This window comes from Amphiura filiformis, chromosome 14 (genome assembly GCF_039555335.1).
Source record: "Amphiura filiformis chromosome 14, Afil_fr2py, whole genome shotgun sequence".
NCBI lineage: Eukaryota > Metazoa > Echinodermata > Ophiuroidea > Amphilepidida > Amphiuridae > Amphiura > Amphiura filiformis.
In genome coordinates this window covers 55,493,417-55,519,325 of record NC_092641.1, presented here as the reverse complement: position 1 = coordinate 55,519,325, position 25,909 = coordinate 55,493,417, and the positions used below count along the sequence as shown (strand labels likewise).

The 25,909-nt window shown below is 36.2% G+C and overlaps 1 protein-coding gene across 2 annotated transcripts in view; it reads left to right on the top strand.

Annotated features, from left to right (window-relative positions):
- Positions 1-25,909, top strand: part of LOC140170324 (proprotein convertase subtilisin/kexin type 7-like) — a 73,667-nt gene that overhangs the window by 37,400 nt on the left and 10,358 nt on the right. For both annotated transcript variants that reach the window (XM_072193691.1, XM_072193692.1), the window contains exons 4-14: positions 111-148; positions 4,743-4,914; positions 5,841-5,931; positions 6,473-6,527; positions 9,456-9,594; positions 13,065-13,165; positions 15,102-15,269; positions 16,429-16,639; positions 19,488-19,644; positions 19,846-19,940; positions 22,236-22,323. In XM_072193691.1, coding sequence (XP_072049792.1) covers positions 111-148; positions 4,743-4,914; positions 5,841-5,931; positions 6,473-6,527; positions 9,456-9,594; positions 13,065-13,165; positions 15,102-15,269; positions 16,429-16,639; positions 19,488-19,644; positions 19,846-19,940; positions 22,236-22,323 — 1,315 coding nt within the window. The remainder of the gene's footprint in view (positions 1-110; positions 149-4,742; positions 4,915-5,840; positions 5,932-6,472; positions 6,528-9,455; positions 9,595-13,064; positions 13,166-15,101; positions 15,270-16,428; positions 16,640-19,487; positions 19,645-19,845; positions 19,941-22,235; positions 22,324-25,909) is intronic.

The window sequence follows — 25,909 nt, the reverse complement described above, 5'->3', positions numbered from 1 at the left end:
AAAAGTGCAATGCTTTTTTAATATTCATTCAATTTAATTGTTTTTCAATATACAATAAATCAATAAGTGTTTCTATATTTAATATTCAGCAATTTCTTGTTTTTGTATAGGTTTGGAGTGGACCAACCCTGACATATATGATAACTACGTAAGTATATAATATTAGTCTATTCTAATTGAAATTCATACACTCCCTGTGGAAGACATGACCTTAAGCTTCCACACAAGGAGTGCACATTTCAAATTGGGTTACCTGAATTGGTGACTCCATTTGAAATCTACACCCCTATGTGGCAGATGAAAGTCATATGTCTTCCATAGGGGTATGGATTTCAATTGGAATTGCCCATTAGCAGTGCATTCAACTTTGTGATGTCAGAACTGTCAATTACACTTGATATTCTGTTATTTTCATCTTGTGAGTGAAAGGTGCATTGAATAGCAAGTAGTTCAAGCCCAATGCCATGTTGACTTACAATATTTATTAGGCGAGGAAAAAGAAAGAACCTTGTTCTAATGGGCCTAACCAACCCATATTTTGCATTGTGTGGATTTTAAAACTGCCATTTTGTCACTCTTAGTGAATTGATCTTAACAGAATTTTTTGAAAAAAAACCCAGAAAATTTTCAAGCTTTCTGGCATTCTTTAGGGTCATTTAGCCTCTTGTACTCACAAAAAAAAAGTCTGTCTGCACTTGGAACATTTTTTTTTGTCGTTTACTAGTCACACAGGAAGTTTTTACATCCCAAAATGCAGTCTGTTTTACACAAAAATAGTGTGTGTTTGCACAGCATACATTTGTGTGTTGTATGCCTCCACCGGAGGTATTGTGTTTCCTGGTTTCCGTCTGTCCGTCCGTCTGTCCGTCCATCTGTCCATCTGTCCTCACGAGGCTATGCTTGTGTGCCTTTTTTTGAAAATGTTAGAATGACACAAAGCATTCTGGGATACGTAAATTGTACCCTATATTATGCAAACAGTAGAAGTGCTGGACTGTAAATATAAAGTGGAAAAGCACTTGAGATCTCAACATGCTGTGCTGGGATTTCTATATAAAGATGGAATAGCTACAGTGTTTATGGCTGTGATTTTAAGCATATTCCAGGGTCTATATCCCTGTGTTGTATCAGAAAATCTAAACAAAATATCAAAACATACCCTGTACATGTAAGCAATTTGAGACAGCGCCCGAATGAGGATAACACAAGGATTGTTTATCAGGGGCACTCATCATCAGTAAAAATTGCAGTATAGGGATGAGCTACAAACATGGGTAGCATTTTGGTCATTTGATGTGTAAGTGCCCCCCCCCCCCCCCTCCCCTTCTTGGCCAATTTTGGTATAATTGGTATGGCCGTTGTCTTTTCTTTTTGTTTTCTTCAGGAACATAGCCCAATTTGGCATAAATAGCAACAAAAAAAGCCAAATATTTTGGGGAAAGTTGTAAAATCTCTACAAACATGTGTTAACTAAAGTAGGACTTCTGGTATAGCGATATATGGGTCAAAATACCTTGGAAAATTTGGTATAAAAGCAGAGTCCACTCCCCTAACCTTACCTAACTTGAGTTATCCAAATCCCCCGATTGCTGATGGTGCCTATAAATTACACTGTAAACTGAGGCAGGATTTATCTGGCTAAATCGGCATCTCTGTATGAATAGTGTTCAGACAAGCATGCTTACTAATAGTGTACAGCACATTTAGAGATATACCTTTCTTCATCTATCTATTTATTTATAGTATCAGCTTAAGTAGCAGTAAGTGGTAGATGATAAATTTGTATAAACCAGTGAATATGCACTTCTAATCTCTAGTGGATAAAGTAAAGGAAATAGTTATATAAAAAATAGCTGCCATGTGACTTTGTTTATAGTGATCAATCCATATTGTACCGGGTGTCCCATAGAAAGCAGGTCCCAACCAGTGAAAATGCACTTCAAATCTCCAGTGGCTAAAATGGAAATAGTTAAACAAAAATAGCTGCTGTGTGGATTTCTATGTTCGATAGTCTTCAGATGTGTTTGACTATACATAGTGCCCATAATAAGCAGACCCCAACAAATGTGATGATATTTTTAATAATGTGTTTTCAACAATCATTCAGTATTTTTAGCTAGCTATTATGTGCAAAAAAGCATAAATTATTCATCTATTTATTTACATAATTATTTTGTTTAGTATCAACTTCTGTACAAGAAAAGTGGTGGATAATAAATTGAGATCTGTTCGCACAAAATGAGCGGCAAGTGACCAGGGTAGAATTAAAGGGAGATACATGGCAGAAAACAATAGAAGACAAAGGAATTCTTTCAAATATTGGCTTTTGACGAGCAAGCCAATTACATAACTTTGATTCTAAGTTTATAAGTTTATGATCCAGAGAATAAGAATCTGGACATTCATTCATTTTTTATCCTGGGTCCGTGTGTACATGTGCATATATCATCTAAGAAGCAATTTGATTGGGATGCACAAAAATATGTGGACCATAGACATCTGGGCAAAATGTTGTTGGGGACGTTGCAAGTTGCCCAACACTTACATTTGTCATCAGGCAACAAATATATTTGAAGTGCTGCTATCTGTCTTGCCTTCCATGAAGCATCATCCATGTAGAATGTTGATTTTTCAACTGAAGTCATTCAACTTAGTTTCAGTAGCTGGTAAACTTTTTAATCTTACAAATTGTGTTATTCTGAGTTTTCTGCATAAATCACTCTGAAGTCAACAGAGACACTGGGAGATAATTGGTAATGAATTTGCTAGGCAGAAGTATTTGTAAGGTTGTTTTAGAGAATGTGTAACTTTTCTGATATTGTAAGATTTCAGGGATTAACTCTGACATGTTTCAGGTATATTTTTGTGGATGGTTATAAAGTATAGTTTATAGTCTATGTTTATGTTCTGATGAAACTTTGCCACTTTGCCAGGCATCCATGGATAATTTTAATAGTGAATTTGTGTAGAAATGTGACATTTTACTCTTATTAGGTGCCTAATAGGCAGTGTAGTCGTACCATGCACTTGCAGGGTATGTATGTGCACCCATATTTTCTTAACAAAAATACAACAAACTTAGTTTTGATGATTTTGTAGACTGATGTTCTTTGATTTATCAACATGCCTTTAATTGTTTGAGGCACAGTGTCATAAATGGCTACATAAGCTTGTTGCTATTACAGGTTTATAAATACATTGTTTTGAGACCAGGCTTAGGAAACATCTTTTTTGCTGATCTTATAAGTCTACTTTTTCCTGTTTAATCTGAAATGACCCTAAAATATCACTTATAACAGCGTGATTTTTTTTAATCAGAACTTTTTTGCAAACATATTTTTATCAATACAATTTGTCAAGAAATGGCTAATTTTAAATGATGATTTCAGCAAAAACAAATTATCTCACAAAGCGTAAAATCTGGGTTGGCCAGATGCATACCTAAGCTTTGCTGTGCCTTTTTGATCCTGAAATCTCCATTGCAATTAAGCCCTTGCTCAAATGCATAAATTTGTAATTGCATAGTACATGTATGTTGTCGGGTGTTGGTGAGATAGGTCTGCCAAGTGCCATGATTCAAGGTATCTGTTTCAGTTTTTGTTTCAGTTTTTATCCCCATTTTCATAATATAGTATGCAAAATGTTTACAAACAGGGATGTGTTTGCAATATACAAAAAATGCGTTTTAATCACACTTAACCTTTTCAAAATACTACACTTCAGTGCTTACTTGTTTATCCCAGTTCACTCATTCCTACTATTATTTCCAATACTTATGTCAAACATTTACAATAAGCCTACCCTACATCATGCACACTTTCTTTGGTACGCCTATTTCCTTTTTAAAGGAATTTTTATTTTCTAATTTTTTGCAATTAGTTGTGATGAGTGTCTGTCAGCAATGAGAGCAAAAACCATTCTCTTGTTTATTCAATTAGCTAACAATTATAAAATAATAACGGTATCATAACATTGAATCAGACTCAAGCTAATCAGTGTGATTTTTAATTAATGATTTGACAAAGATTACATAAGCGTATCAACCTACATGTAAATTCAACACTGAATCATCGCATTTCTATGTATGACACAAAAATATTTACAACTTGTTTACATAACAAGTGTGTACATTTATATAGCAGGCACATTTTGGCGTGGCATTTTGGATGTACTGTACATTATACCACAGCACAGATCTACATTAATTGTGGTAATCAGTTTGATATGGCCTTCCAATTTTGCTGAAGCACACAATATACATGTATGTGATGTGATCAAGCAAAATTAGTCGTGTGTCACTACTCCATATTCCTCACTAATTTTTGGATTAAAAAATATTATCCTGTTTTGTCAAATGTAACATAGCGTAATCCCAATCCTTTAGTTAGTTCTAACTAGCAATAAAAGTCAAATTTGAATATTTTTGCAATTTGAGGGGAGCCAAAAACATGCAATTTAGCATGTTTTCTTATAATTGTAGTCACAAAATTCTAAGACTTGGCACAAGTCTAAGCATTCAAAATCTTGGGCTAAGAGTTAGCTCAAAATTGTAATATTTTATGGTATTTTTGATAATTGGTTATGAAAAAGATTAGAAAATATGTTTTCCAAAAATTACAATGCATAACTTTAAGTTGAAATTAGTCTTTGTACAAGCCTTTCGGTTTGATTGTCACAGCACAGTCACATGGTCAATCTTGATCTTTTTCACTTCATCATAATTATTTTGTTTCCTATTTCAGTGTCCTGAAGGAAGTTGGGATTTGAATGCGAATGATCCAGATCCAATGCCAGAAGTACACAACAAGAAATCCAAGACTGTCAACCGTCATGGTACCAGATGTGCCGGGGAGATTGCAGCAGTACCTAACAATAAATGTGCAGTAGGGGTAGCGTATGGGGCCAAAGTATCAGGTGAGTGGGGTTTATATAATCCTAACCCAGGCCCTAACCATCATGGTGTACCAGATGTGCCGGGGAGATTGCTGCAGTACCTAACAATAAATGTGCAGTAGGGGTAGCCTATGGGGCCAAAGTATCAGGTGAGTGGGGTTTATATCCTAACCTGCGCTCTGTCTATACTGAATCCAACAAAAACCTCTCCATGAGCGGTGCAGTGGTGGGCAATTAACACATAGGACACATTGAGGAAGTTGGGTTGTTGTTAGGCCTGTTATTGATAAAGTTTTTTGAAGTCGGTACATTGGAAGCAAATTATGCGACACATAAATACAGTATCGATATATTGAAACATTTCAAGATGCAATTTAAGTATTCTTCAATGTTTATTATACAACCGAATAGGCCTCCAACATAACAAAACGACCGTGCACAGTTTTTTTTGATCTTCTGGAGGGGTTTGAGATGACATGATGGCTCAGCTTGGAATTGGGAGACGGTAATTTGGGATAATCTAAGCATGTGTGCCATATCGTTTGTGTATCGATACTACCATTGAGTGTACCAACATGTCGAAAATAATGGGCCTATTTGTTGTTGTTGTTGTAGAATTCAATCAAAAACATTGCAGAAAGCATCTATGAGATTTGCTGACAATTTGCTTGGAAAGCAAACGCAAAGGAAAAGGCACCTGGTGCAGCTGGTCGTTGCCTAAGTTAAAAAAATAGCAACCATATGCTGGACCAAGGCTGGCAAAGCGCCTCCCAGTCCCCCCTCCCAACACACCTGTCTTATGTACACCCTCTCTATTTGCCCCTTGCCACACCCACATGACATGGCCCACTTCACATGTCATATTAAAATAACTCTCAATTTCTAATCCTGATAGTATTCAACAATGAGTGCGTAATCTTACATACTATTGTATATTTCCTATGTAGGTGTGCGTCTACTAGATGGACCTATGACAGATAGTCTAGAGGCTACAGCTTTTAATAAACACATGTCAGTGAATGATATCTACAGTTGCAGGTAAGAATTGAAGCACTGGCATAAAGTATTGAGACAAATAAAGCTGACACACAAGAGGAATGGTATGAGTTCTATAAAGGAGATCCCAAGACTTGATATATATAAGGATTGTCATTTTTCGCCTTATTTGCATGATTGTTATCGGCAAAGGAAAAATGCCGAAAACTTTTGGTTTGATACATATTATTGGCCTTAACTCAAGAACCGCAAGACCTCAAGAAATATGTCGTCACCCTACTACGATAATTGCCTAAGTCATATTTTATAATTTTGAGAACAAAGTACAAAATGTGGTTCAAGTATGCATCAGTTTTGTAATCACCCTGATTATTTCGTATTATTCCCTTTAATTTGTATCATTATCATTACGATTTGACTACACACACAAAATGTCAATCTTGGTAACGTAATTGTGAAGAAGTTAAATTTATTCTTAATTCAACGAGGGCAGTATCAAACAAATATATAAGAATTTAAGTTAAATAAATATTACCCCAAAAATATATATAAAATATACTATTATATGTATATATTTTTTCAGTTGGGGACCTGATGATGATGGCAAGACTATTGATGGACCACACCCACTGGCACAGGTAAGGATATATTGAAAGTGTGACAAAATCATGCACAGCTGTTGGATAAAGGCATGTATTTTGGTAGTGTGGTAGCTAAGGTTATCAGGAGAGTATACCTATTATAAATCAAGCAAGAATGATTACCAGGATCAAAGAGGGCTTGTGCTAGGGTGCAAATATAGTGATATAGCTACATTTGTACTTAAATGTCATGTGACTTTTCTCCTTTGAAAAGCCAAGAAGCAGATTTCAAATACCAGTCAAAGTAAGAGAAATAAAGATAGAATATATACTTCTGAGCTGACAGAACACATTGGGTGACTGCAACCAAGTAGGCGGCACAGAGGCTCTTTATACCTAAAAAAGCGCAGTGATTTATAGTGCGTTACGCACAGGCACAATGCCTAGACGTTGATCAATAAGCCTCAGCAAACTTTACAGGTTGTCGCTGACCACTACGGCCCCACATCATTCCATAAACCATTTATCAACAATTCAGGGACTTTGCTACTACATGTTCGCACACCCTATACATTTCACAAATAACCTTCGCAACCAGGATAATCTCCCCGAGTTTCGTACGGGTTACAACGAGACAATTAGCAGTAAGTTCCTTGTCCAGGGGAATTTCAAACTAACTCAATTTTTCCACGAGAGCATACAAGGCACCGCCAGGGTTCAAACCCGCAACCTCTCGCACCATAGTCGAACGCCTTATCGATCGAGCTAACTTGCCTTGACCTAGTGCCTCTCCCCACCCAGGTGTGCAAATGGGTACCGGCTTTATTCATTATTATGTTTTGATGAATCTATGTGTTTGAAAATATTGGATCCAAAACATAATAATGATAAAATTGGATGCTTTACGCCCAATATTTATTGGTCTCGCTATGAGTTTTAAAATTTTTAAAATATTTTTAAAACTCGTAGCTTGACCAATAAATATGGGCTCAATCGATCTAATTTTATATCAATGCCTGGAAGGTAACAGACTCGCTGTGGAGGAGGTGTAGCGACCCCACCCCTGTCTTTGATCTTTTCCAAATAAATAACCAGAGTCCTATCTAAGGGAATGCAAATGTTGCATGCGCACCGGGGTTCTATATATATCTAAAACATCATTGCAAAATCATCCTATTTGGGAGATATTCTTGCCACTGCACACCACAGGGATTAAGGTTTTCGGGTATGCCCTTGTGATGTTTGAACTTTTTATTTTTGGGAGATATGGGTTTATGTAAAGCTTTGTGACCACAGGTTAAATAAGCTGTAACATTCTTCAAAACTGGAGAAAAAAATACTGCCAGTACAATTATATTGACATAATTACATGAACATTATTCACTCATTATTCAATGAAATAAACATAGCACAGCTGGTATTGATGTGGACATTAATAAATTGTTGTCAAGGATTCAATACCAGCTGAAGCCATTACCCATATAATGTGGCAATTAATTACTATAATTTATGGAGTAAAATATAAACATACATTGGGGCAAAATGTTGTGTACATTTTCTTGTATATAGTGGTATTTTTTATATTTATGAAAATTGTTTAGGGCTGATAGTGAAAAATTGTGGATTTGAATTTACTTATCCAATCGTTTTCCGGTCTCCTCAACATTTTGGAGTAGATGTGGTACTTAAAATTCCAAGGACCTTATTATATAACATATGTCATGTTTTCTTGATTTTTTTTTCTAAAAATTCTAAATTATTTAAATTCAAGAATTATATGGAACTACTCTACCAATTGTAACAAACTAGGTGTCATATAAAAAAGGTTATTATTTTTAGCGCCAAATCAATATTTTATTTTGTTTTATTTTATTTATTTTATTTATTTTATTTATTTTATTTATTTTATTTATTTTATTTATTTTATTTATTTTATTTATTTTATTTATTTTATTTATTTTTTTATTTTATTTATTTTATTTATTTTATTTATTTTATTTATTTTATTTATTTTATTTATTTTATTTATTTTATTTATATTTTATAAGTTCCTATTTTGCTACCACTGTTTTTCAGGGGTCAAAATAAAATACATCAAAATCCTTTTAAAACAAGTACATTAAAATAAAAATATGAGAAATACAGAGTTGCACATACAATATACTTATATTTAAAAAAAATCAACACTACAATTAATGTTGAGAAAAAAATTGTGAAAAGATTGGCTGTGAAAAAACGTCAAAGTCACATTTAGAAATTGTCTGAACTGTATATACACTATTAATAATATTGGAGTAGGTCATGTGAAATCATTCCATATCTGATGATTGCTATCAATTTGTTTTGTGGAAAAAGAATTCTTTGCGTGGTTAGGGTTGGTAGGTCTCAAAATTTGTTGTTATTTTAGTGATATATTTTGTGTGCAAAAACAAGACCTGAAAACAATAAAACACCCGTCCATCACTGTCTGGGACACCATTACTGGGTCATCAATGACAAAATCAAGGTACTTTTGGGAAAATGTCTACAAACAATCGATCCATGAACGATGCAGATGTTGATTTTGCTTTAAAATATGCAGTTTTATGCATATGGATGTGAAAAAATAATCTCCTTTTTTTGCTCCCAGAGCAGGGATGTAGCTACAGTGGGCGGCACCACTCACTTTTGGAGCCCACCAATCAGAGGCCAAAATTGCACAATTTTATTGGATTAATGAAGAATTTGTTCCATTTTGGCAAAAAATTGCCAAATATGCAAGATTTTCATTAAATTCCACCCACCACTAAAACTATCCTAGCTACAACCCTGTCCCAGAGGCTTCAAAATTGTTTGAGTTGAGTTCTTGAGCTACTGTTGGTCAGGAAACCATAATCAAACAATTATTTTTCCACAATATAAGATGTACATTTATGCCATTGCTCAATGAAAATGAATATAATAATATTATATCATCTTATAATTTTTTCTGTTCAACTCACACAGGCTGCTTTGAAACACGGTGTTCTGGCTGGACGTCGGGGTCGAGGGAGCTTGTTTGTCGTTGCAAGCGGTAACGGCGGGCGTAATGATGACAACTGTAATTATGATGGATATGCTAATTCTATGTATACTATCACTATAGGTAAGGTTCTGTAGGAATAACTGGTCACAGCAGCTGAAGTAGTAACCCATCATGCTTTGCAGTACCATAATAGAACTGCACATGCCATCGAAAATGTACACAAAATCCCTCACTTCAACTTCCAATATTACTCACTTTAATTAGAGGGTGCTTAGACTTTTGTTTGAAAAAATATGACCCCTAAAGTATTGTGAAACTGTATATAGCTCTCAATATCTAAGCAATTCTTACTTTTATTTTGTATACAATCATGTGCTATAGAGCAGTGCATGATGGGATACTCCTGTAGCTGCAGTGAGCTGGGTGATAATAGAGAGATTGCGAAATTTACGTGAAACGTGACTCGGGAACGCGAATGTAAGCTACATTAGTCGAAAATCGTTATTATGCCCTCTAGAGGGTGAAATCTATTGTGAATTGGTCACTCGTGGAATTACCGTAAGGCGATTACGTTGCGGTTGATAGCAAAAAATGACGTTCCAAAATGACAAAAAAACGCATTATAAAATGCAGAACAATTTTATGTTTATCATGTTATGAAACGAATCAAAGTATCCTAATAGAACAAGTAGAGTCCGACATGTAATAAAATCCATTTTGGAGGTTAAAATTTGATCTCGTATAGACAAGAAGAAGTGAACAAATTTCGATTTTTTTCGACGCAAATTCGAACGGGCAGATTGCCTATTTATTTGTGTGTGGAAAATGCCATCCAAAAATCAGCTTGCGAAGAGGCGTTTTAGGCAAGATTGTGTCGTGTCACGGCATAAATGCGTATATAATTGTCTGTTTGGGACGGGAACAGAAGTTCGTGTAACGCTATTTTTCGCCTTGCTTTTTCGTTGTGCATTAAACAGCTGTCAAAGTGTTTTGCTTATGGATACTATTCAGCAAACTCCAAAATGTTTTTAAAACATGATAATGCATGTGTTTTTGGTTTTAGTTAAAACGTATTGATAACATATCGATGTATGTTCATATAAAAATCATGAAAACTCGTGTTATACTGAAAAAATAATACAACAACATTTTAAGCCAAAATTCGAAATGCTATAGTAAAATATCATTTGGCAAACATATATAAGTGTCTATTGTGTTACAACGTTTATCAGCTAGTTTTTTTAATGTTATTAAAACTTTTAATGCCCTTGACCCTCACATAACCTTTAACCCGACATTTAACGTTTTCTGTAATATATTTGTGTTTGCTGGGTAGTAATCGAACTAGGCATATTAGATTATCTATTTTCATTTTGCTTTAGAAAGTAAACAGGGTATTATTTATATGATAATGGAGTTTGTTTCTTATTATTCGAATAATATACACCAAGACTTCCTAGGCATCCAACACCAAACTCTGTTTAGATTATTTAGACAAATAGCATACACGTGTGAACATAGGCCTATACTCATTTTCCAATAGCCCGCAAAACTCAAATATCGCTAATCTGGACTGAATGCTTAGAGCATTATAGATACAGCCAGTCGATTTGCATATCAATACCGAGGAAAGTAGTTCGATGAAAGAAGATGATCTTCTCTGGTTCGATGCACCCAAGGTGAATCAATGGGTGCTTCCTATTACCTTTATTTGTCTCAGCATAGCGCCATCATGATTGCAATTGCGTTTACACGTAGTCTTGGTTCAGACTCTATGCGGCTATCACGAACATACTAGGAACTACGAGCGTTAGGACCGACACAAACTGGCTGTGTAGGAGGCTAGTTTGAAGGTGAACGGGACTATGACGTTCTACCGCAAAATGCAGAAATCCGTAACCTGTATGGCGTTTGCAGTGAACGCCTCTCCGCAATCTCTCTATTATGAGAGGGTTTTACCCAAACCTCCAAGTTTGCCTTATCTGAATGCTTGTTTTGATTGCAACTTACAAAGTGAGGTGCAAATTGAGATACGACTGTTGAAATTGTGGGATAGGCTTTTACGACGGGAATTCATAGCAATTAGTGGGTTTTTAGCGGGTTTGCCGTTGAACTTTTGAAATGATAAGCAACTGTTGAAATGATAAGCCTTCTGCACCTCATGCTATCATTTACAAACAACATTGGGTTATGCCAGTTGTAAACCATACACCCCTATGGAAGACATGACCTTAATCTCCCACACATGGAGTGGGAATTTCATAATATGGTGTTACCTAAATGGGTGACTTCATTTGAAATCTACACCCCTTGTGTGTGAGATAAACTCTAACACCCATAGATACCACAAAATACCACAAGGCCCTGTTTGAAAAGCAGTACTTGTCACTGAAGCAGTATAACCCTCAATAAAGAAAGAATAGATAAATAAAACCACTGCGCATGTGTGAATCCCAGAGTCTGCGATGATGCAATCAGGCTAATATTAACTGCTATATGTTCACGGAATCGCTGCCCGGGGCAGCGTAACCCGTGTGGCTAAGGTTGAATCCCGGGGGTGCCAACTGATTTCTTTGTTCATCTTCTCTCCTTTTTTGTTTCTTCTTTACCTTCCGATAGCAAAAAGCAGGGTTGGGTGTTAGGGTTAAGGTAATGTTTTCCACAGGGGATGTATAGATTTTGGAATAGTCCATTTTGAGGCATGTTTATGCCTCATATCAACATTTTGTGTGTCTTATTTCGTCATATGGGTGGATTTGTTCAGTGTCTGTCTGCCTCTTCAAGTCAGTTGATGAAATATCATGTAAACGCAACAAACCTGGAACTTTGAAAGGTGTTACAGCATGATGTGTCCTAGTACTTCACACTCGGCATTGAGGTCAACTTGCGCTGGCCTTTGGGGCTTGGCAGCATATCGACCCGTGGCGCGCTTTGAGGAATCTGAGTATTCAGAAAGCGTGGATAAATGCCGTTTTATTTTATTATTATTATTATCTACTATAGTGTATCAACTGGGCATGATAAAAGATGTCAACAGTTTTCAATTTTGTTCATTATCCATTCACACTTCAAAATGCTCATATTCTTTTAGTTGCCTACATTTAAGTAGAGCAAAGAAATAGAAGCCGTATTCTTTATTTATGGTAAAAATGATTTGAACTATTTCTACCTCCAAGAAAAGTTTATGTGGTGTGTGTACAACACTATTTAGATGGAAATTAATTTTTGAGAAATAGAATTATGTTTTCATAATATCAGAGACCAATGTTGTTATTTTTGTTACTACTATTGTGACTCTACAATGCAACTTGTGTATTGTATATGAATTTATAAATGTTATGTAATTATGATTGTGCCATGTCATGTGACTCCTATGTGGATTAATTCAATAAAATACTAAAGGGGGAAGCAAAGTATGCTCCACCCCATTAAAATTGGACTTCCGATAACAAACTTAAGTGCTTTTCTAACTTTAAAAGCAACATAATTTAATATAAGAATTTTTACATGTACTTCTTTTTATCAGTAACTTAAAATCAATATTATCAAATATTATCAAGAGAAATTCACCTTTGTTCATCCTGTATCAGGTGCCGTTGACGAGAGAGGCCAAATGCCATATTATGCTGAGGAGTGTGCCTCAATGCTAGCGGTCACATTCAGCAGTGGCTCCGTGGGAAAACGCAATATTGTAAGTCTTCAGTTTTAAATAATTTGTTGTGAACATTACATGCTTACTTTATTCAGGTAATTCAGCAAAACACATCATGGGCAGAGTGCAAGACCGTCGTTAAGTGTTGTAGAATGTAATAGCTGCCTTATGTGTGACGTGTCATGTCAAAAGGAGACACTTTTGGGCAGGTTATCAATTTTGAGATTTTTACATATCTTAAATATAGATACATTTTGCTCCAGAATGCTGTTTTTTCCAATGAAATCGGACATTCCTAAGCGAAGATATTGAGTTAATAAGTTATGGTATTATAAAATTGGAAATTGAGATATCGGCCTTTAAAAGTATTATTGACAATGTTGAGAGTAGGAATTACCTTGAAAAATGTCTCAAAAAATACAAGAAGCCAGTTATATTCCGCTCTGAAACTATCAGACAATATTCTAAACATTAATAACATCACAAATTCGCAACAAACCCAAATTGTGAAAAAAAAATCACCCCGGCAGATTTTTGGCTATTTCTCCATTTACGATCCTGCCCAAAAGTCTCTCCTTTTGACATGACACGTCACATATTTCCAAGTATAATGGCTTGAAGGCAAAACACATACATTATGTAAAACACCTATTGTTTTGCAGCACATGACATGTTCTGTATCACTTTTTCCTGATGGCCACAAAGCTAACCCAAGGTATCACCTTTACATGTAAAGTTTTTTCATCTTATAAAAAATATGATACAGGACATTGTGTATTAAATCCATATTATAACATTTGCTGAGGAGAACGCCCTCAAAAAAATTTAAATTCTGGTTTTTACACGATTGTAATCTACTTTAATCAATAAAGATACTCTGCAAAAATCAAGACTTTAGGTGGTGTAGTTTTGTCAAAATCCGAGATTTTGAATAAAACGCTGGAACCGGCGCTTTTATTATTACGATGGAAATATTAGTCGAACACGTATGCACAGTAATGCATTACACGGCGTATGGGATACACATACACACACACCCCGAGGATCGTACCATATTTTCGGCTCAAAATTAAAAGGGGACATATCTGACAGTAAAAGCTAACATTTTATGGAAAATAAATACCAGTCTATTTTTACAGAAATGTTATAATATGGCTTTAATATACAATGGCATCCACGCGGTTTGGTGCTGCACTTATACTAGTTACTGGTTGACTGGCACATGCTGGGGTGCATTTACGCGTGCGTAACTTGGGATGTGTGCAGTAACAAAAACAGAATAATTTTCACCTATTATAAGCCAAACAAACTTAAAGACATATTGTAACATTTGCCTTGGAGGACGCCCTCAATATTTTTCAAAATTCTGTTTAATACACAGCTGTAATGTACTTAATTAAACTAACATACCCTGCAAAATCAAGACTTTAGGTGCTGTAGTTAAACGTCTGAACTAGACGGTTTATTATTACAATAAATATTAGTCAAACATGTACGCGGTTCATAACACAGTACGTACATGGCGTGCGGGTCGGTCATGCACACATCAAAGGACCGTACCATAGCACGACCAATGGAGTGACACACGTTGGCGACATCGCCGCTGGTATTCAATTCAAATTTTCTTTGCTTTACCTCAGGGACATATCTGTGTTATTCCTTCATTTAATTCTAAACAAAATTAGGGTTAGGGTTACGGTTAGGGTTAGTTTAGGGTTAGGATTAGGGTTAGGGTTAGGGTTAGGGTTAGGGTTAGGGTTAGAGTTAGGATTAGATTACACGAAATAATTACATGAAGGATCGACCCATATCTGACAGTAAAAGCTAACATTTTATGAAAGGAAATACTAATCTATTTTTATGGAAATGTTACAATATGGCTTTAAGTTTGTGTTATTGATGAAAAGGAGGTAAATTTATTGAAATGCTGTAAGTTGCAGGTATTTACAGTCTTACTTTTCACTTATCAATACAGGTAACTACAGATTGGACTCTAGACTCCGGCACAGGATGTACAACAACTCATACAGGCACCTCTGCTGCTGCTCCACTAGCTGCTGGAATGATAGCGTTGATGTTGGAGGCAAAAGAATGTCTGTCATGGAGAGATGTGCAACATATTATTGTATATACATCAGTCAAGGTACGATGCAAAACTTGCTGGATGTTTGGATGTGATTAAAAAAGAACAAAAGCGGAGTGGTTTATAGTGCCCTATGCACAGGCACAAGGCCTAGACATTAATCCGCGAGCCTCAGTACACTTTACAGGTTTTCGCTGACCACTAGGCCAAAAAAAAGTTGTTTGTTTGTCCTCGATCTCCCACTCGTCAGATTAAAAATTTCTGGATTTGGAGTATCCCGGGACCCAGGGGCGTAGCCAGCTTTTTTGGTCGGGGGGCAAAATTAAATTTCGGGGGCACAGAAGAAAAAAATTACAGTTGCATAATACAATACATAGAGACTGTATGTCTTCCAGCTTCCAAAATAGGCTTTATTTGGGACAAATTTTACACTATTTTCGCCCATTATCAGGATGTAAAGGGCTTTATCTTTACAATGTGCGCTATTTTGGCCCATGATCGGGCTGAATTGTGGTAGAAAAGGGGCTAACAGATGAACATAAATTCCACCCATTGTACCGTTGTGTATAGTTAGTGTATTTATGTTCACAGTAGAGCTGCTTTATTTTCACACGAGAAATGATACAACCTTTCCATGTACGTCCTGACATTTCTAAGCCACAGAGACTTTTGTGAGACTTGTTTTGTCTTGTTCAGTAGGTGTTGGATGGATGATGTAAGATGTTCTTGAATACACATTTACTGCCCATTGAGTTTTAATTCTTTTTCTCATTTCTCATGCTAACTTTACTGTAATAGGTCTGCCATGCCTGTGTGAGCTTGCCAGGCATGTGTTTGCCTACCTGTGGTTTACCAATGTGCTATTGATTGGCCAATATCAACATTATTTTCAATCTTAATGCTCTGTGTGCTGGCCACTGGCTTCAACAAAACAGTCCAAGTTTGATTCATTTGTTCTTCATTAGTTAATGAAGATAGAATGAAGTGACATACCCATTTTTGTCACCAGGACATGTTTTATGCAACACAGTACTAATCTACATCAAATACAGAGATTTACATGGTGTGTACAGCTAAGGTCATAGTCTTTTTACTATGCAAGTTTGCAATGTGTGATTATAATATTACTGTCAATCAATAAAATTCTAAGCTATAGTACTTGAAGTACTAATGAGTCCCTATCATTAGCACTGATTCCCTATGTTTTCTTTCCCTGTAGGTCGATACCAAAGACGCCAAGTGGGATATCAATTCAGCTGGTTTCTATCATTCTCACAAGCATGGGTTTGGTTTACTCAACGCATGGAGACTTGTCAACGCAGCTAAAGTCTGGCATTCCGTACCTTGGTTGACATCATTTGTAACATCTACGATTAAAGTTAACTTGCCAATTCCTAGTGAACAGAGGACTGTGACAACAACATACACAGGTAAATATTACACCCATCGAATGTGTGTCATCGGCCCTCAGGCACACACATACAGGCATAGAGTTCTGCAGTAGCATGTTTTGTTGACATTTTTTACTGTTTACTTCACTTGACAGAACTAATCCCAACTCAAATACAAAGAATATCAGTTGGTAATCTTAATGTTATGCAATCAAGTTTACAACACTGTCAGTCTTACAAAAAGCAGAAAGTCACTGAGTCATGCCATTCAAGTACCAATATTGATTACCTCAAGTGGCCTGCTGCAAATGACCAGATATGACCTGTGTGATTTTCATGTTATTTTGTAATAACAAAACCATGTTTTCCTTGATTTTGGTATGAAATTGAGCAAATAGAATTCAATGTCTGATATTAGGTAAGTTTTATCTGTTTGGAATCTGTATTGACTATTCTGAGCGAATTAATGCAATGTAAACAAACCCACCCATGGCTCATGTGGACATTGTGTAGTGCTTTTCAGTACCCTGTTTTCCATGGGTGACTGTAGGAGCCCATGGATTCGATCCATGTAGGTAAATATAGTATTTCTTAATTATGGTCTGTACCCAGTGTCTTTGCGAGAATTAAGGGTTGTTCAGCATTTGAACTAAATTACATGCTCAAATTCAACACATTTTGTCCTGTGTATTTTGATACCTCATTGCCACGATGAGACCAAGTTATACCAATCTTAATGGGAAAAGAGAGCATTTCAAAAATGGCAAATTTAGGATATTTCCTCCTTCTGGGTGATTTTCACTTGCTGTTGGTGTGGGCTCATCACAGCATGGCAGATGATCACTCACTCGCCGTGCTCATAATTAGCATGTTTTGAGAGAAAAGTCTATGTAAATTTTGTCACTTTTGGAATTATCTTGTTTTTTCATTCAAATCGTGCCTATGTAAATTTTGTCACTTTTGAAATTATCTTGTTTTTGTCTCGCCTGATAAGGCAGGAGACTATATAATCACTTTTCCGTATGTGTGTATGTAGGGGTGGGGGTGCGTGCGTGTGGGGGTGTGTATGTGACAAATTTGGTTAAAGTTTTGGTTAAAGTTTGCCTTCCGCCTATTTTCTCGGAGACTAGGAGTCGCACATTCCTCAAACTTGGTGGGTGGGTGCACCTTGACCCGAGACAGAACCAGTTTGTATTGGTTAGTGGTTCAAGGTCACTGAGGTCATCCAGGGGTCATCTTAGGTCAAATTAGTAAAAACTGTCGTATGGGTATGAAACCTGGTGGATACAGTCAACATTTAAAGCCAAATTTTTGGAAGGTCATTTCGAGGTCACCAGAGGTCATCTGAGGTCAAATTAGTAAAAACTGTCGTATGGGCATGAAACTTGGTGGGTACAGTCAACATTTAAAGCCACATTTTTGGAAGGTCATTTCGAGGTCACCAGAGGTCATCCGAGGTCAAATTAGTAAAAACTGTTGTATGGGCATGAAACTTGGTAGGTACAGTCAACATTTAAAGCCAAATTTTGGAAGGTCATTTTGAGGTCACCAGGGGTCATCTGAGGTCAAATTAGTAAAAATTGTATGGGCATGACACTTGGTGGGTACAGTCAACATTTAAAGCCAAATTTTTGGAGGGTCATTTCGAGGTCACCAGAGGTCATCTGAGGTCAAATTAGTCAAAACTGTCGTATGGGCATGAAACTTGGTGGGTACAGTCAACATTTAAAGCCAAATTTTTGGAAGGTCATTTCGAGGTCACCAGAGGTCAAATTAGTAATAACTGTCATATGGGCATGAAACTTGGTGGGTACAGTCAACATTTAAAGCCAAATTTTTGGAAGATCATTTCGGGGTCACCAGGGTCATCCGAGGTCAAATTAGTAAAACTGTCGTATGGGCATGAAACTTGGTGGGTACAGTCAACATTTCAAGCCAAATTTTTGGAAGATCATTTCGGGGTCACCAGGGGTCATCTGAGGTCAAATTAGTAAAAACTGTCGTATGGGCATGAAACTTGGTGGGTACAGGCAACATTTAAAGCCAAATTTTTGGAGATCATTTCGGGATCACCAGGGGTCATCTGAGGTCAAATGAGTAAAAACTGTCGTATTGCCATGAAACTTTGTTGGCAACATTTAGAGCCAAATTTTTGGAAGGTCATTTCGGGTTCACCATGGGGTTGTTGCAGGTTCATTTACTTCTATCAAAAGTAATCGCGAAAGCAGGCGGTTGCGAAATTCATTTACTTCTACTGAAAGTAATCGCGAAAGCATGCGGTTGCAAAAGCAGGCGAGACTCGTGGTTCGAGAACCGCCTTGTTTCATTCAAATCGTGCCTAGGCGTGTTATCGACACATGATTTCTAATTCGACACTTGGTCGAGGAAAAAAATGACAATCGACACGTGTAGACAGATAAGCTTAAAATCACACCGATATGAGTTGATTGCCGACTTCCGGTGTAAACATACTTCCTGGTTCGTTCTTCTTCCGCATTCGGGTCAACTTCGGGAGGTAATTTTTGACTTTCCATTGAAAACATGATTCAGACAAAATTGCATGGAAATTTTCTTTTTGATATGTGTCGTAAAGTGTCGAAAAAGGACAATTTATGACATGTCGGATTTAGGGTATATCAACGATAATACGACACATACGACAGTTGATAACAGGCCTAATCGTGCCAAACGATGTATCAAAATATGCGAAATAAAATTCTCCATCTATTGAAAACTTCATTTGGGTTTTACAACTTTTACAACAGATATAGCTTTTACATTAATATTAACCATGAAATATATTGTGCCATTTACAGCTTGAAGACTGCTTAAAAGGTTTCTTTCCAAACATTCTAATGAATTTCCTTGTTTTCTTTTGTCTTCCCAGTATCAAATAGCTCAGCACAAGAAGTAGAACTAGCTACACTAGAACATGTATTGATTACAGTAACATTAACACATCCATACCGAGGCAATCTACAGATCGAATTAGTGTGTCCTAGCGGGACAAAATCAATTATTGGTGCTAAAAGGAAAAGAGACAGGTAAGAGGTCATGTCTAAAGGTCAAAGGTCATGATGAATGGCTGGTGATATCTTGTATAAACAAAGTGATCATATAACACATTTTTTAAAACATTAAAATAGTGGCAAGTTTTGTGCTTTTTTCAATTTTGTTAATAGTAATGTTAAGATAGGTAGTTGTAGGTATAATGCATAATTTGTATTTTGACTTGTCAATTTCAGTTCCGGTGATGGCTTGAAAGGCTGGACCTTTTCTACCGTTAGATGTTGGGGAGAGGAACCTATTGGTGTGTGGCAGCTTCAGATCACTGATTACGGTAAGTCTGATTACCTAGAGCCCGAAGTTCTCCGTTTTACGAAAAACAGACAAATTTCACAGAATTCCAAGTAGAAAATGGAAAATGGAGTTTTGTAACAACAGGCAAAATGTAAGCTTATTGGGGTCTAATTTCCAATGTACATTCAACAGAATGCACAAACTAATTAAATATTTCACTGAAATTTACTTGAAATGAAATTTATCATTACTTGCCTTTAGGGGTCATATATGTGACACGAACAAGGGAAATGAGTCGGATGTCGCTAAAATTGATTTTGAGAGATTGGCAAAGAAAGCGTTAAAATTCTTTTGTTTTATATTGTTTTCAACGGTTGATAAATTGACATAACTTTGTAAAGAAAAGTTGTATCAACATTGGGTTTTCAGTTTCTGAAAGCTCTAAATGTCCTCTATAGACAAATATGTAAAACTTATTTTTAGACCATCCCAATTCCACATGGGTTACATGTCGTCGCCAGAGTGCTACACTATCGTAAGTGACATTTTTGGCCAAAATGAGATTTTTTGACGAATGATTGAAGGCCATATAAAAACGCACATTTTAAACCAGGTTTTAAGTTTCAAAATTGCTTAATTATTTTTTAATTAATAAAATAAAATATCGTAAGTGCAATGCTATTTTCATTAATGCATACAAGACTATCGTATGTGCCACTTACGATAGTCTTGCACGCTAATTTTGTTTTTCATTTGCTGCAAGACCATCGTATGTGCCACATACGCTACTTTATTGGGCCTAAACAACAAAATCATGGAATGCTACACCATCGTAAGTGCAAAACAGTCTCTAACACACCACTGGCTGTGACGCTGACGGCTTTATACGTTGTCACCATGCTGGCTAAGTTCATAGCTCCCATGACTGGTAATAGAGACTATAAATCCGGTGTTTTTAGTTTTAGATTCAGTAATAAATTTTAAGAGATAACATTACGGCAAAAGGTGTCTTGCTATTGTAAATATTATGTGCCAAAATAAATTAACACTTGTTAAGAAACATAAAATGACAAAATATTGGATATTTGAGCCGATATTACAAATATCCTATTTAGCAATGCATGCTACACTATCGTATGTGGCACATACGATAGTGTAGCACTTTGCACTTACTTCTATTTGAGTGCAACACTATCGTATGTGGCACATACGATAGTGTTGCACTCTACACTCATTTCTATTTGAGTGTAACACTATCGTATGTGGCACTTACGACATCTAAATCAGTAAACAATTCATCGATTTATTAACTTTAACACCATTTATATAGTTTATATTATTAAAATCAAATTGCTTTACATTCCCTGGTCATTTTATGGCTACTTGGAAACAAACGGCTATGCTAAACACAAAAATGCTCCTCCTGTAAAACTGTCCAAACTGCACTTACGATAGTGTAGCACTCTGCCGACGATGTGCAATGCCATGTTGGATCAGTGTTTCTAGATAGAAACATTGTTTACATAGTATAATTTTGCTTTCTATTAAGTGATTTTTAAGAAATCAGATGCCTTAGAGAGGGGGAATTTTTATGGTTATTTAAAAAAAATGGGAAACAACCCGGAATTTAACATTTACAAAATGGAGAATTTTGGTGTTTACGTTTACCCCTCCTGACGCAGTCCTTGTTTCAGTTAACTAGAAATTACCCTGGATAATGGGGGCGTTGCATTTTTCCAAAAGGGTGGGGGGTGTTTATTGGAAGTGAATTGTCAGTGAAAAAACTTAAAAATTGGGTTCAATTTCCCGATGATGCTCCTATAGAAAATAGGGATTTACGACTATACTAATGCCATTCCATGGCGCTGCCTACGGAAATTGAGTGGGTCGTGGTAAATACAACAAAATTACACCCGTAAGTGCATCATCAAGCAAGAATCTGGTGAAATTTTACCAGATGGAAGTTTGAGTCATAATAGGATTTGTCCATGCAATTTATTAGCGATCGTCACTGCATAACTGATGAAAATTTTAAGCTTACTTACACGATATGACATGGAAATGTTTGCATTTTTATCAGTTTTTAAGTTCACAGAAATATTGGAGGGGCGTTTATTAGATTATTAGAGGGGGAGCGTTTATTACAAACAATACGGTATCTGCTTCATTTTCTTGGTTACTTATGTACAAGAACTCAGTTGCGATTGTTTATTGTGCGATGTAAAGGGTGTGCGCTTCTATACAAATCATCGCGCATTTGTGAAAGATACCTTTTGATAAAGAAATGTCACATGGAAAATCAGTATTGATTGATTGATTGTTCTTGTTTATTTAGGTGCCGTTGGTGGTGGCGCCTTAGTTGATTGGAAACTTCATTTATATGGCTCAAGAATGACGTCAGCTGAAGTCCAAACTAGAAAAATGTAAGTACTTTTGTTTTTGCTTGAATATAGGTTTCTCAAATCATTGTGCATTCAAGGATATATGCCAATCCTATTATCAAATGGGCAAATCTGTAATGTTAATCTGTAATGCCAAGTTTACCAGCTTGTTTTCTCCTGATGTAGCAACAACATAAACTCCTACAAAAGTCTGATAGCACCTGGGGATCAATTTGCCTTAATATACTTGTTGTATTTTTATTTTTATCCATGTTGCTATACCATTTTTTACCTTGATGTGGCGGTGACGTCATTGTGCATTTCGCTAGCATTCGCTCAAATCGCTGGTGTACACACACACACACTACGATTAAAAGACAAGCATAGATAGATGCGTGCATGAAACAGCAGCCTCAACATAGCCTTCTTTGCTCTTGATGACCCTGACCCCATGAATAATACAAAATGAGTCTTTTGTCTGTAGCTATAACAATAATGTATTATTCAAAATAAAATTTGTGGTGAAGGAAAAGTCATCAAACTCCGGGCACAGAACGTTGGCATTTCATACAAGTCATTTATCCATTGTGCAGAATTGGATGAAATAGGGTTGTATTTGACGTCAAAACTTCACAGTCCATTGTTTTCTTTTGGTTGTGTATGAATATTTTTTATCATGTTGTTTATAATGTAAGTGATTTTACCAGAACATTGTTAATGCTAGCTTTCATACACAACCAGGATAGAATATCAGAATTTTGACCATTGTGCAAGGTTTTATATGCAATTGACAACTCAGGACTCAAAATGCAGGGGGGAGGGCAGGAAATCTGTCTCAACTTTCCTGAGGGCAAGTTACCCCTAATTTTGCAAAATTGCCTCAAAATTTGGCGAAAGGTACATACTATGACTGCTTTTTAATAAAATTATTTCAAAATAGGACTAGCAAGTATTTAAAGCCTTCCTTCAAGTGTACATGTAATTTTTATTTGGGGGGAGGGGGGGAGTTGTCAAGTGCTGAATTTCCAGTTCTGATGGGCAGCAAAGATACACTGCTGTATATGCATGGGAAAGTTCAGGAATGTTAGAATGCTGTCCTCAAAATATCTTTGGATCTGCAGAATATAAATCAGGATTAAAGAAATTGATCTTTATTGATGTCATACTCTTCCTTGACAATGAGACCTGCAAATCCTGGCTTAGCAGTGACTGGATCAGAATAATACACTAGTCATAAAATATGGCACATAATACAAGATATATTAGCATGAATAAACATTAAAACAAGCAAACAATGAAAATGAAGGAAAAAAGTGTTGGCTTATTCCTGGTAAGACTGCTGCATTCTCTCTGTCGCAAAGTTTCCAAAAATGCACAGAAAATCGCATGAATAATCATTAGGGTGGTTCTTATTTTACAAAAGTCTGAAATTCCATGCTCCTACCCCTTAGAATGGTTCAGTTGGATGAAAAACTTATTCTGTAAAATTTTCAGGAAGATCGGACAATATTTACTGGTAGCCCAAGAGCCTCCAATATGATGACCCTGTCGTGATTATTGGTCATCGGACATTTTTGAGCAATTTTAGGGGAGTATATTTTCAAAATAGAGTGTCTCTTGATACCCAATCTTTGTAATTGCATTAACAGTAACTAGTTTAACATGTGTATAACAAAAGATGTCTTGTATTCACTTCCATTGATTTTTTAAACTCAACTAAATATGGTAGTTTGTGCCGTGAGTACTCCTAAATTCGGTCAACAGCCATTTTCGAGCAACTTTATAAGGGGTTTATTTTCAAAATAGATTGTCTCTTGACACTGAATCTTTGTAATTGCATTAACACCAACTACTTTAACATATATATATAACAAAAGATGTCTTGTAATCATTTGCATTGTTGTTTTAAACGCAACCAAATAGCAGTTATGTGCCGTGAGAACCTAAATACGGACTTGTCGTCAGCCATATTCAAGGGGGTCTATTTTCCCAACAGGGTGTCTCTTGATACTCAATCTTTGTAATTGTATTAACAGTAACTAGTTAAACATATCTATAACAAAGGCTGTCTTGTATTTACTTCCAATGTTGTTTTAAACTCAACCAGATATGGCAACTTGTGCCGTGAGTACTCCTAATGGTCGTCAGCCATTTTAAAGCAATTTATGGGGGATTTTCCCAATAGAGTATCCATTGATACTCAATCTCTGCAGTTGCATTAAAAGCAACTGAACTAGTTTAACATAACAAAAACTGTTCTGTATTCACATTCATTGTTCTAACCCAAATAACATAGTCTGTGCTGACTGTCAGACTGGGAATAGTTAATTTTATAATTTGCTGCAATTTATAAAAAGGATGTTGACTTTCTCATGGCTGTCAGGAAACTGGTGATGCTCAGATACATGTACAACTTGAAAAGGAACTGCAACTGGTATGGTCTTCATCATGTTGAACTCCTGCACCAGTGCCACTTCATGCTCTGCATTAACGTCTATCAACTCTAGTTAATGTTTGTAATGATTTCCACCCCCTCAAGAAAGTCATCACCATGATCACGGCTGGTCCAAGTTTCTGGATCCATAAAGTCAGCTGATAATACCCAACTTCTCCAAGAGTCTTCTGGTATTCTGTGTGACAAAGTCTTCCAGTCGACTATCTGAAATTAGGCGTGCAGCAACTTTGATGCGCTTGAGCGTTTCATTCTCACCCTCCCCATTTTGCATTAATTTTACCATTTCACATTTTGTGGCCACTTGAGCGATGGGATCGAAGAACCAAGGCTGCTCTAGAAAGATACCACAGGTGGAGACTTGGCAGATGTTGCCTATAGAGACATTTGCAGGCTGTCTTGTTGCTGTTAATGCCAATTACAAAGAGATTGAAGAATTAAGAGATCCACTCTATTTTGGAAATAGACCGGGCCCCCTAAATAAAATTGTTCGAAAATGGCTGACGACCATGTAATCACAGCATACACAAACTACCTTATCTGGTTGAGAATAAAACAATGAAAGTGAATACAGGACATCTTTTGTTATATACATGTTAAGTTATTTGCTGTTAATGCAATTACAAAGATTGAGTATCAAGAGGCACTCTATTTTGAAAATAGGCCCCCTTATAGTTGCTCGAAAATGGCTGACAACCGGCCATATTTTAATACTCACAGCACAAACTACCATATCTGGTTGAGAATAAAACAACAATGGAAGTGAATACAAGACATCTTTTGCTATCTTGATATGTTTACTGTTTGCTGTTAATGCAATTACAAAGATTCAGTATCAAGAGACACTCTATTTTGAAAATAAACCCCTTATAAAAGTTGCTCGAAAATGGCTGTTGACCGGTATTTAGGAGTACTCACGGCACAAACTACCATATTTAGTTGAGTTTAAAAATCAATGGAAGTGAATACAAGACATCTTTTGTTATACACATGTTAAACTAGTTACTGTTAATGCAATTACAAAGATTGAGTATCAAGAGACACTCTATTTTTTATATTAGACCCCTTACAAATGCTTGAAAATGGCAGAGGACCGGTATTTAGGAGTATTCGCATACTAAGTGCCATATCTGGTTGAGTTTAAAACAACAATGGAAGTAAATACAAGGCACCTTT